General features: G+C 43.8%; 1 protein-coding gene across 1 annotated transcript in view; it reads right to left on the bottom strand.

Moving 5' to 3' along the window:
• The window catches only part of LOC311146652 (tenascin-N-like), a gene marked incomplete at its 5' end in the record, with an annotated part of 32553 nt that extends 19842 nt beyond the window's left edge, over positions 1–12711 (bottom strand). The window contains 5 exons of the mRNA XM_084183183.1: positions 1380–1469; positions 1755–1937; positions 2765–3028; positions 10174–10545; positions 12288–12711. Coding sequence (XP_084039309.1) covers positions 1380–1469; positions 1755–1937; positions 2765–3028; positions 10174–10545; positions 12288–12711 — 1333 coding nt within the window. The remainder of the gene's footprint in view (positions 1–1379; positions 1470–1754; positions 1938–2764; positions 3029–10173; positions 10546–12287) is intronic.
• Positions 12712–13226: the final 515 nt, after the last annotated feature.

Here is a 13226-nt window from a genome sequence, read left to right as displayed (position 1 = left end):
AAATGATACAAACCCCCCAAAAATATATTTTAATTCCAGGTTGTAAGGCAACAAAATAGGAAATATGCCGAGGGTGGTGAATACTTTCGCAAGACACTGTATCTCTGAAGACCATCCAGTTTGATTTCTATTTTGCCATATCTTTTTAAATGTTCTGTTTCACAAAAGTTCTGAACCTATATACATTTTACAGACAGTATATTTTACATTAGTTATCTTGTTGTTTTTAATCCCACCCTTCAGCTCCACTCAACCCCTCCCATCTATCTCTTAACACCATCCATTTGTTATTTATATTTGCCAAAAATGTGTCAACTGTGCTGTGATGTTTCACAAAAGTTCTGAACCTTTCTATTCTCAGTTTCTACAGATTGTAAATTAAAGATAAACATTTTTGCTAAAGGTATTATTATATTATTGATCAATTGACTATGACTTTTCAAGTCACCCAGTAGTGCTATCTGCAGAGTTAGCGCCAGGTAAATGTTACACTTCTTCAACCATTCCTGGACTTGCGACCAAAAACAAGCTACATATGGACAGTACCAAAACAAATGATCTATTGATTCGGTCTCTTTGCAGCAAAATCTGCAGAGCTGGGATGGTTGTATCCCCCATTTATATACAATTATATTGGTTGCAAGAATTGTGTATAATAATTTAAATTGAAAATGTATACGTTTTGAATCCGGCGTTGTTTTGCGTATCAGTTCATAAACCATGTGCCACGGAATCGGTACATCGAAAATCCCTTCCCAACTATTTTTCAATCTATTTGGCATAGCTGTTGGTCCTTAAATTAAACTGGTATACTTTTTTATTTATCACCATTTTCTTTAACCAATGTTGGTCTTAAATGCAAGGCCAACAGACAAGTTCCTTACTTTTTCCCCCTTCCACTTCCCCTCCATTTTTACGCTAACCACTCTTACCTCAATCATTAGAACCTGTCCAGATTATTAGGCTGTAATTTCTGACCCATAATCACTAGCCATAATTATTAGTCTTCCTGACCACGTTCTTTATTCTATTATCATTGGCTGTTATAGTAAGACCTAATATCAGGGTACAGTACTGTATGTCATCATTCTATGCTTTATAACCCATTCTGTGTAGTGTTGGGAATGGTTTAGAGTTAGACTATTGTCCAATGGGCTAGAGGGTGGTTACAGCTGGCTGATGTTGGATATGGAATCCGTGTCGCAAATGGCACCCTATTCCCTATGATGTGCACTTATTTCTGACCAGGTCCCATAGGGCTATTCTATAGCCCTATGGGACCTCCATTGAACAGGGTGCCATTTGGGACGCAGACATAGTGTCTCCTCACCCCTGAAACCCCCAGATATCCTGTGTTGTCTAGAATCAGCAGCATTCACCTGTGACTCCGGTGACGAAGGAGGCTTTCCCCTCGATGGTCCCTTTGATGCCTTGCACTGTGATGAGGTACTCAGTGCCAGGTTGCAGTCCTGTTTAACACACACACAGGGGAAGTAAGCTGCAAAACCTCATAGTGGTTCAAGGTTCTTAATCTACCAAAATACATTTTAACACTATTGGATGATTATAGCCATTTAGGTACATAGCAAACAAAATCGATGATCTGTGAATGCTCAAAGGGCTATGAGTGTTCTGCTCAAGTGAAGAGAGGTGGAGACCATTAGAACAGACAGTTACACAGGAAACGGTTTTAAAATATGATGTACTATTCTATTTAAATCTATTCCAGTGTTGTCCTTGTTTAAATGACGTACCTATGAGGGTGTGGGTAGTCCTGGCCTCTGCACTCATGGGTACGTTCTGCTCCTCTTCCTGCCCGTCAGGGTTAGCATGGGTCAGTCTGAAGTGGTCCAGAGGTGCTTCAGGGTTCTGCCAGTCCACCTGGATAGAGTCCTCAGTCTGGCCCAATACCCGGATACCATCAATACCAGACACCACTGTGTAGGGTCAACATGGTCTCATTAGAATATGTCAAAATAGTGACATTTAACCATTGTATTTATACTTCACCAAAGCTGACAATCATTATATGTCACAATAATGATCTATTAGTTATATGGTGAGGTTGGGGACAAGTTATAAGACAGGCCCAGTAGGGTACCAAAGAGTGTCATAACTGTAGTACAGCACCACAGCATGTTTCCTATGAGGCTCTTACTTTACGTGATCTTGCATATGAGCCCATTAAAGGACAGGAAAAACTAATTAAAGACCAGCAAGGGGCTGACTAATGTTTTTTAACTGTTCTTTCTCAGGGGGAAAAAAAGATTTAAACCATTTGGCTCGGATAATGTTTTGAAGTTAAAGCGTCTTGTGTGGCTAGACTCTTCGTCATAGCCAGATGATCAGGCCTTTTCTCATGCCCAGAGAGGAATGTCATGCACTGAGATGTTTCCCACAGCCCAAGGCTCTGTGCTCAGTGCCTCTCTTCGCCACATCTGTGAACTAGCCTTATTTCCATAAAATGTGTCTACGGCTTAATTTCCTTGTAATTAGGCTGCCTAGTGTAATTACCTTTAACCTAATGGTAAACAAACTATCACTAAGTGAATTGTTTAGTACAAACAGACTTCAGGGTTATTTGGGTCAACTGTACATACAGTACACAGCGAGTTCTATGTGATGACAGAACATTTAAATTGGCATTCAGAACCACTTACTACAAACGAAAGCAGCTGCATTTGTGAGAGAAAAGGACACAGTACAAATTAATGCAGTGATAAACATACTGAACTTTGCTCTGTGGTTCACTTCACATCTTTACCTGTGGTCGCCTCTATCCTGTCCCCCTTGCTCTGGATCTCCTTTATGACAGCGTACACCTGCACTATGTAGGTGACCCCCGGCCTGAGACCGGTGATCAGGTAGGAGGTCTCTGTGTTGGGCACGGTGACCCGCTCCAGCTCTGCCTCGTTGCCCTCAGGGTGCCAAGTCAGGATGTAGTATTCTGCTGCTCTCACCGCCTCCCACTCCACCAGCAGCGAGACATCAGTCACCCTGACCAGACGCAGGCCGTTAGGGCCCATCACTAAGGGGGGAAAAGAGGTATGTATGGTTGGTTAGATATTACTGCACTGTCAGAACTAGAAGCGCAAGCATTTCGCTACACCCCCAATAACATCTGCTAAACCTGTGTATGTGACAAATACAATTTGATTTGATTTGATTTTAAGGGACAGTTCAAAACTCTGTTATTCACTATGTTATTTTGATGAATTCAAGGGGTTACCCCAACCAGGGTAAACCTGGGGGCCTGTCAGTCCAACACTTCAGCTGTTAGGCCAAGAGATCAAACCTTTTGAAGAGGTCAGAAGCTATTGTATTAAGGTCACTATGTTATTGCTTTCTCTCCTTTTCACTCTTTTCACACTTCACTCGCTGTTACTCTGACAGAAATAACATATATGATTTAAGGAAAATAACATTTTTAACTTTAGTGGTTTTTCAAAAACTTGAGATGGAAATTGGTGAAAAGATATTGCTTTTCTGTGGTTACAGTGTTATATCTAGCCAGGATCCTTCAACTAAGATGGTGGAAAATATGGTCGGGCAAATCAGAGACTATAGGGGGACTTTTCAATAACATGAACGTGAGCCCAGGAGACGGCCAGTCAGCAGTGTACGGAGCAAACTTTCCACGCCAAGATATTCCTGCGTGTACAGGGAAATACATTGGCGACTGTAGGTGGTGAATTCGAGGATGAATTGCTAAGGAGACCACATTTACCAAGAAAGAATGCACAGCAGGTTTGGACATTGTTCCACATGATGAAGGCAGGAAATTCAATGTTTTCTTTTTCTTCAGCAGGAGCCTTTCCATACAGTGGCAGTTAATACGCCTGTTCCTGCCGTTTTCTCAAGCCATTGCCAGTAACAATTTTGCACTTAAATAGTATTTCAGAATGGCCAAAGGGACGAATAAATTAACATCTAAAGATTTGGAAAAAAAGAAAGAAAGGGACATTTGTGTCCTGACTGATTGTTAACGAAGGAAGCATACTGTATTTAGAATAAGAAAATTACTATCATAACAAAAATGATGTTTGAACTTCATAAAGAAGGGAAGCATAAATCTACAGTGGCAGGTTCTGAACCAAGGAAAAATCTGTTTGGTGTTAAAAACATTTGGAGAAAACTGTAAATAGGCTTTCCATCAAGTGGGCTGAACGTGTCCTGCCCAGTGTTCTCTGTGTCATAATTCATACGAAAAACAAGTGTGGAAGCTGTTTCCATGTTGTACTGTGACCATACATACAGTGCATTCAGAAAGTATTCAGACCCCTTGACTTTTTCCACATTTTGTTACATTACAGCCTTATTCTAAAATGGAGTAAATGTTTTTTTTCCTCATCAATCTTTTTAGAAATGTTTTGCTAATTTATTAAAAATAAAAAATATCACATTTACATAAGTGTTCAGACCCTTTACTCAGTACTTTGTTTTAGCACCTTTGGCAGCGATTACAGCCTTGAGTCTTCTTGGGTATGACGCTACAAGCTTGGCACACAGTAGCGGGTAGCTACTGGTAACTATTAGCAACTGTGGATAGTTGTTTCCAATGTTATTTCACGCTTAAGAGTACCTGTAATTATGCCAGCTAGCTACCTACCATTCAGCTGTTTTTCTAACCTCATTATCGGAAGCGTTAACGTTAGGTAGTTAGTAGCTACTGTACTCGAAATGTAGCTAGCTTGTTGCTACCTGGATAGCTAACTAAACAATAGCTGGAACGACCTAGCTGTAATGTTTGGAGACGCTTTCTCTCCGTTGGGACAGACGCGAACTGGCTAAATCGATTCAGTGGCTAGCTTTGCACTTAACTGGCTAACAGTAGCTACTAAGGATACGTTTTAACCTACATTTATTTTTGTTTTGTTTTTACATACTGGTAACCAGAGTCGTTCGAGGGAATTCGGGACATGGGTGACTAGTTAACGTTAGCTTGGTTCTCTCTGTGTGTTTCGTGCCGTGGGAGGAGGGGTTGGTTCGTTGGCAGAGAGCAATGGCTAGCTAGTATGCTAACTATTCTAGCTAACTAACTGGCTGAATAAGTTGACGACGTACTCACACAAACTGTCAAAACTAACCCAAAACTTTACACAATGTTAGACACGGACAAGAATGATCTGTTTGGCGTGTTAACACACTGGGGGATTGTTGTAACCGAGTATTGGTGCTAAACCGTGTTATTGGAGGCTGGCATGCTAGTTGGTTATGGCGTCATAGGATTCGGTGCCCTGGACGGTTTTCACAGAAGAATACTGTACCAAGTTAGCTAGCTGAATAAACTAAGTTAGAGTCTATTCCTAGAAAACATTGAACCGCTGTAGTTTACAACAATTATAATTTCTAAAATGGAAGTTGGGAGAGTTATATTCGAGTGTTTCAGTGAAACGTAAGTGAGGGAGGCCCCGCTCTCTCGCTTTCCCAGATGTTTAGTTCATTTCATTCCGATCTCCTTTGCATTATTGTAGCCTTTTTCTGTAGCCTGTCAACTATGTGTCTGTCTATCCCTGTTCTCTCCTCTCTGCAAAGGCCATACAAACGCTTCACACCGCGTGGCTGCTGCCACTCAAATCTGGTGGTCCTTGCGTGCACGACCCACGTGGAGTTCCAGGTCTACGGCAGCCTCTGGAACTGCCGTTCTGCGGCCAACAAGGCAGAGTTTATCTCAGACTATGCTACCCTCCAGTCCCTCGACGTCTTGGCGCTGACAGAAACATGGATTACCACAGAAAACACTGCTACTCCTACTGCTCTTTCCTCGTCTGACCATGTGTTTTCGCATAACCCGAGAGCATCTGGTCAGCGCAGCGGTGGCACAGGAATCCTCATCCCTCCCAAGTGGACATTCTCTCTTTTTCCCCCTGACCCATCTGTCTATCTCCTCATTTGAATTCCATGCTGTCACAGTCACTAGCCCATTCAAGCTTAACATCCTTGTCATTTATAGCCCTCCAGGTTCCCTTGGAGAGTTCATCAATGAGCTTTACGCCTTGATAAGTTCCTTTCCTGAGGATGGCTCACCCCTCACAGTTCTTGGTGACTTTAACCTCCCTACGTCTGCCTTTGACTCATTTCTCTCTGCCTCCTTCTTTCCACTCCTTTACTATTTTGACCTCACCCTCTCACCGTCCGTCCCCCTACTCACAAGGCAGGCAATACGCTTGACCTCATCTTTACTAGATGCTGGTCTTCTACTAATCTCACTGCAACTCCCCTCCAAGTCTCCGACCACTACTTTGTATCCTTTTCTCTCTCGCTCTCCTCCAACACTACTCACTCTGCCCCTACTCAGATGGTAATGTGCCGTCGTAACCTTCGCTCTCTCTCTCCCGCTACGCTCTCCTCTTCCATCCTATCATCTCTTCCCTCTGCTCAATCATTCTCCCTCCGATCTCCTGATTCTGCCTCCTCAACCCTCCTCTCCTCCCTTTCTGCATCCTTTGACTCTCTATGTCCCTTATCCTCCCGGCCGGCCCGGTCCTCCCCTCCTGCTCTGTGGCTTGACGACTCATTGCGAGCTCACAGAAGAGGGCTCCGGGCAGCCGAGCGGAAATGGAGGAAAACTAGACTCCCTGCGGACCTGTCATCTTTTCACTCCGTCCTCTCTACATTCTCTTCCTCGGTTTCCGCTGCTAAAGCCACTTTCTACCACTCTAAATGTCAAGCCTCTGCCTCTAACCCTAGGAAGCTCTTTGCCACCTTCTCCTCCCTGCTGAATCCTCCTCCTCCTCCCCCTCCCCCTCCCTCCTCCCTCTCTGTGGATGACTTCGTCAACCATTTTGAAATGAAGGTTGATGACATCCGATCCTCATTTATTAAGTCAAATGACACCGCTGGTCCTGCTCACACTGCCCTACCCTATGCTTTGACTTCTTTCTCCCCTCTCTCTCCAGATTAAATCTTGCGACTTGTGACGGCCGGCCACCCAACAACCTGCCCGCTTGACCCTATCCCCTCCTCTCTTCTCCAGACCATTTCCGGAGACCTTCTCCCTTACCTCACCTCGCTCATCAACTCATCATTGACCGCTGGCCATGTCCCTTCCATCTTCAAGACAGCGAGAGTTGCGCCCCTCCTCAAAAAACCTACACTCGATCCCTCCAATGTCAACTACAGACCAGTATCCCTTCTTTCTTTTCTCTCGTGCCGTCTCTAGCCAACTCTCCTGCTATCTCTCTCAGAATGACCTTCTTGATCCAAAACAGTCAGGTTTCAAGACTGGTCATTCAACTGAGACTGCTCTTCTCTGTGTCACGGAGGCTCTCCGCACTGCTAAAGCTAACTCTCTCTCCTCTGCTCTTATCCTTCTAGACCTATCCGCTGCCTTTGATACTGTGAACCATCAGATCCTCCTCTCCACCCTCTCCAAGTTGGGCATCTCCGGGCGCTGCTCACTCTTGGATTGCATCCTACCTGACAGGTCACTCCTACCAGGTGGCGTGGCAAGAATCTGTCTCCGCACCACGTGCTCTCACCACTGGTGTCCCCCAGATTCTCTCTATACACCACTTGGCTCTGTCATATCCTCACATGGTCTCTCCTATGACAAAATATGGCTATAAGGTGAATGCACCAATTTGTAAGTCGCTCTGGATAAGAGCATCTGCTAAATGACGTAAATGTAATGTAAATGTTGGAAGGTGAACCTTCGCCCTAGCCTGAGTTCCTGAGCGCTCTGGGGGAGGTTTTCATCAAGCATCTCTCTGTACTTTGCTCCGTTCATCTTTCCCTCGATCCTGACTAGTCTTCCAGTCCCTGCCGCTGAAAAACCTCCCCACAGCATGATGCTGCCACCACCATGCTTCACCGTAGGGATGGTGCCAGGTTTCATCCAGACGTGACACTTGGCATTCAGGCCAAAGAGTTCAATCTTGTTTCTCATGGTCAGAGTCCTTTTGGTGCCTTTTGGCAAACACCAAGTGGGCTGTCATGTGCCTTTTACTGAGAAGTGGCTTCTGTCTGGCCACTCTACCATAAAGGCCTGATTGGTGGAGTGCTGCAGAGATGGTTGTCCTTCTGGAAGGTTCGGCCATCTCCGCAGAGGAACTCTGGAGCTCTCTCAGAGTGACCATCGGGTTCTTGGTCACCTCCCTGACCAAGGCTCTTCTCCCCCGATTGCTCATTTTGGCCAGGCGGCCAGCTCAAGGAAGAGTCTTGGTGGTTCCAAACTTCTTCCATTTAAGAATGATGGCGGCCACTGTGTTCTTGGGGACCTTCAATGCTGCAGACATTTTTTGGTACCCTTCCCCAGTTCTGTGCCTCGACACAATTCTGTCTCGGAGCTCTACGGACAATTCCTTCAACCTCATGTCTTGTTTTTTGCTCTGACATGCACTGTTAACTGTGGGACCTTATATAGACAGGTTTGTGCCTTTCCAAATCATGTCCAATCAATTGAATTTACCACAGGTGGACTCCAATCAAGTTGTAGAAACATCTCAAGGATGATCAATAGAAACAGAATGCACCTGAGCTCAATTTCGAGTTTCATAAGCATAGGGTCTGAATACTTATGTAAATAAGGTATTTCTGTTTTTTGTTTTTGATACATTTACATACATTTCTGAAAACTTGTTTTCGCTTTGTCATTATGGGGTATTGTTTGTATAAAAAAATAAAAATATATATTTTAGAACAAGGCTGTAATGTAACAAAATGTGGAAAAAGTCAAGGGGTCTGAATGCTTTCCAAATGCACTGTAATTACAATGCAAATAATATTCAAGACCACCCATTTGAGAATGTAATGTGATTCTCAAATGTGAAGCAGAAATGTGAATGTACAAGTCTGCTTGTAACTGCCATTTGTCTGTGTGAGAGATCCCACTTTTCAGTGATTCACATAAGGTCCTGTTTTTACTGAGTCTGCCATGGTGGAAAGAGCATTATGGGCCAACTCAGGAGGTGTACATGGAAAGCAGACCAAATCCACATGCAGCATCTGTAGGGCTATGATCTGGCTTTTAGAAATCCACAGAAATCCCCCAAGTTATTTTGTGGGGAGAATAAAAGATACCCTCAATAAAACCCTTTAGGTTTTCTCTTGATTATTTATTTGAAATGTGTGTCTGAGTTCTTTATCATTGTAAAAACACCCCAAATATCCAAAGGCCTACATTTAGATCCCAGACTTGATCATAGTAGTGAATTATGGAGGTTAGCATTGCTTTAAGTTGTTGCTAAAGGAAAACAGCTTTCATGATAGTGCACCTCAAGGTCTGATCATTTTCTGTACTCTAAAAAGCCAATGTTTGTGGAAAAGATCCCTACTCACCATATACCGTAGCTTCAAATGTGGTCCTCTGTAGCTCAATTGGTAGAGCATGGCGCTTGTAACGCCAGGGTAGTGGGTTCGATCCCCGGGACCACCCATACGTAAAAATGTATGCACACGACTGTAAGTTGCTTTGGATAAAAGCGTCTGCTAAATTGCATTAAAACAAATAATTTAAAAAACTCTTCCCACAGAAAATGTCTCAGTATAGTGTAGCTTTTGTCCTATACTCATAACATTTGTCCTCCAAACCCAACTCATAAAATCACATAGCCTCCCTCTTTCCCCTTGACACGTCCCCATTGTTGTTGGAATTAAATCAACAGTTCCTACATGCAACTCTAAATAATCTCAGTGATTGCAATTGTTGACCTGCTACTATAGGTCTGTGCACAAGGCAAACTTGGTTTGAGCAAAGTTAAATCATGAGACAGTTGATTGGCAAACATGGTCTGAGGCTGCAGCAATTACTTCCACTTTCAGAAGTGTGGAAGCAGTGAATTCATCTATCAGAATGTTTTGACAGCAAATGTTCTGCTTCTCTGCACCTCAGTTTAATAACTGCTTTTTAATAACTAATAGTAAAATAACTCCAATTCCTAACGTCAAGTTGAAAGTGTTTGACAACTCAGAACCCTTAGGCCCCTACAGCTGTAGATGTTCTACATTCTCTTTAGATGTTATGCATTCTCTGTATATTTTCTGCATTCCAGTTCTCAGAATCAACAACAGGTAGAGTTTGTAATGTAGACCTAGGCCATTTCAGAGTAGGAGTGCTGATCTTGGATCAGTTTCCCTTTTAGATTATAATGAATAAGACATTATGACCTGATTATGACCTTTTCCTAGATCAGCACTTCTACTCTGAGACACTTTGTGAATACGGGCCCTTACCTGTAGAGCAGTCATCCCCAAAGAAGCCCTCGTCACAGATACACATTCCGTTTACGCAGGTGCCGTGGACGCAGTCAGGACTGCATTTCTGTTCGCTGCAGTCTTCGCCGGTGAAGTGGCTGAAGCACACACACTTCCCGTCCACACAGTGTCCCTTATCGTTGCAGTCGCCTGGGCACATCGGCTGGCTGCAATCGCTCCCCGTGTAGCCAGCAAGGCACACACACTTGCCATCCACACAGCGCCCGTTGTCGTTGCACTCATCAGGACAGGTGGAGATGGAGCAGTCTGGGCCTTCCCAGCCAGGGTTACATTGGCAGCTGCAGGTGTCATGCTGGTAGATCCCGTGGCCACTACAGCTAGTGTCCACACCTGTGGAAATGTAGAAGAAAAAAGACATTATGTGATATCTGAAGAGTCTTTACTGTAAGTGTCTGTGGACCAATCATTTTTCAAACAGTTTCCCAGTTTTGAATGATAACTTACAGTGGGGGAAAAAAGTATTTAGTCAGCCACCAATTGTGCAAGTTCTCCCACTTAAAATGATGAGAGAGGCCTGTAATTTTCATCATAGGTACACGTCAACTATGACAGACAAAATGAGAAAAAAAAATCCAGAAAATCACATTGTAGGATTTTTAATGAATTTATTTGCAAATTATGGTGGAAAATAAGTATTTGGTCAATAACAAAAGTTTCTCAATACTTTGTTATATACCCATTGTTGGCAATGACACAGGTCAAACGTTTTCTGTAAGTCTTCACAAGGTTTTCACACACTGTTGCTGGTATTTTGGCCCATTCCTCCATGCAGATCTCCTCTAGAGCAGTGATGTTTTGGGGCTGTCGCTGGGCAACACGGACTTTCAACTCCCTCCAAAGATTTTCTATGGGGTTGAGATCTGGAGACTGGCTAGGCCACTCCAGGACCTTGAAATGCTTCTTACGAAGCCACTCCTTCGTTGCCCGGGCGGTGTGTTTGGGATCATTGTCATGCTGAAAGAACCAGACTCAAAATCTCACGATACATGGCCCCATTCATTCTTTCTTTACACGGATCAGTCGTCCTGGTCCCTTTGCAGAAAAACAGCCCCAAAGCATGATGTTTCCACCCCCATGCTTCACAGTAGGTATGGTGTTCTTTGGATGCAACTCAGCATTCTTTGTCCTCCAAACACGACGAGTTGAGTTTTTACCAAAAAGTTCTATTTTGGTTTCATCTGACCATATGACATTCTCCCAATCCTCTTCTGGATCATCCAAATGCACTCTAGCAAACTTCAGACGGGCCTGGACATGTACTGGCTTAAGCAGGGGGACACGTCTGGCACTGCAGGATTTGAGTCCCTGGCGGCGTAGTGTGTTACTGATGGTAGACTTTGGTCCCAGCTCTCTGCAGGTCATTCACTAGGTCCCCCCGTGTGGTTCTGGGATTTTTGCTCACCGTTCTTGTGATCATTTTGACCCCACGGGGTGAGATCTTGCGTGGAGCCCCAGATCGAGGGAGATTATCAGTGTCTTCCATTTCCTAATAATTGCTCCCACAGTTGATTTCTTCAAACCAAGCTGCTTACCTATTGCAGATTCAGTCTTCCCAGCCTGGTGCAGGTCTACAATTTTGTTTCTGGTGTCCTTTGACAGCTCTTTGGTCTTGGCCATAGTGGAGTTTGGAGTGTGACTGTTTGAGGTTGTGGACAGGTGTCTTTTATACTGATAACAAGTTCAAACAGGTGCCATTAATGCAGGTAACGAGTGGAGGACAGAGGAGCCTCTTAAAGAAGAAGTTACAGGTCTGTGAGAGCCAGATATATTGCTTGTTTGTAGGTGACCAAATACTTATTTTCCACCATAATTTGCAAATAAATTCATTAAAAATCCTACAATGTGATTTTCTGGAAAATAAAATCTCATTTTGTCTGTCATAGTTGATGTGTACCTATGATGAAAATCACAGGCCTCTATCATCTTTTTAAGTGGGAGAACCTGCACAATTGGTGGCTGACTAAATACTTTTTTTCCCCACTGTAGGTTATGTTCCTAAATAGTTTCAGATATAGTGTAGCTATTAAATATAGATGTGCTGTCAGATCTTATGGTGATGAACTGTACTGTACCTCCTGCTCCACCACCTTTGCCACCACAGCAGCCCTGGGAGCACTGACTCTTCAGGTGTTCCACCTCCTCCTCCAACCCGTTGACTCTGTACAGCAGAGACTTGAAGCGCTCCGACTCATCACAGTCACACTTTGGGGTCTTGAGGTTGATTTGGTGCCTGAAGACTATGTTTTTGTCCTCCTCCAGAGTAGGGCCCCCCTCCAGCTCTTGCAGACCTGATCCCTGGTCCTGCTGGGATGGGAGGGTCTGCAAGGCCAGTTTACAGTCAGGGCTCTTGGCCAGGTCAATCTTATAGATGTGGCTGAAGGTGACTCCTTTCTCAGCGGGGGCTGGAGAATCTTCTGTCACATATGTGGTATTGACAGTGCACAGTATGCCTATCAAGCAGAGGGCTCTTGTGAGCCAGTGAAGTCTAGTAGTCATGGCTAGATGGAAAAAGAAGAATAATTGGTGAAATTGATATTACACTTTTGACACAAAGAGCCCTTGGCACCTTTTTGGTCTATTATGTTGTTTTTTTCCCCAGAGAGAACATCACTTTATTGTACAAGGTTGATAAAGGCTGATGTTAAAGAAGTCACAGTCATTATAGTATAGGCAGACTATGTTTTACAAAAGGGACATGACGCATGTCGTAATTTCCAGCAGAAAGCCAGGAGTCATCACTCCAACTAAGCACGTTTTTATCCCACGTTCCTAACCATTAATTGTGCTCAGCCAGCCATAAGGGCTTCAAGGGGCATGGAACCCTGTCTTCCAAATGATGTCATGTTGACAGTGATGTCATCCAGCTTTTCAACTTTCTCGGAAAGAGAAATTATAGGCTATGCTATCAAAATAATGGGCCAAATGTATTTTTGAAACGACTTGGTTCAAACCTTTAAGGTGAATAAAAAGTGACCTCTTTCCAAGCGTGTTAAATTTAACCATTGCCTCTT

The sequence above is a fragment of the Coregonus lavaretus genome, assembly GCF_964263955.1.
Source record: "Coregonus lavaretus genome assembly, chromosome: 19".
Taxonomy (NCBI): domain Eukaryota; kingdom Metazoa; phylum Chordata; class Actinopteri; order Salmoniformes; family Salmonidae; genus Coregonus; species Coregonus lavaretus.
This window is presented reverse-complemented; position numbering and strand designations above follow the sequence as displayed.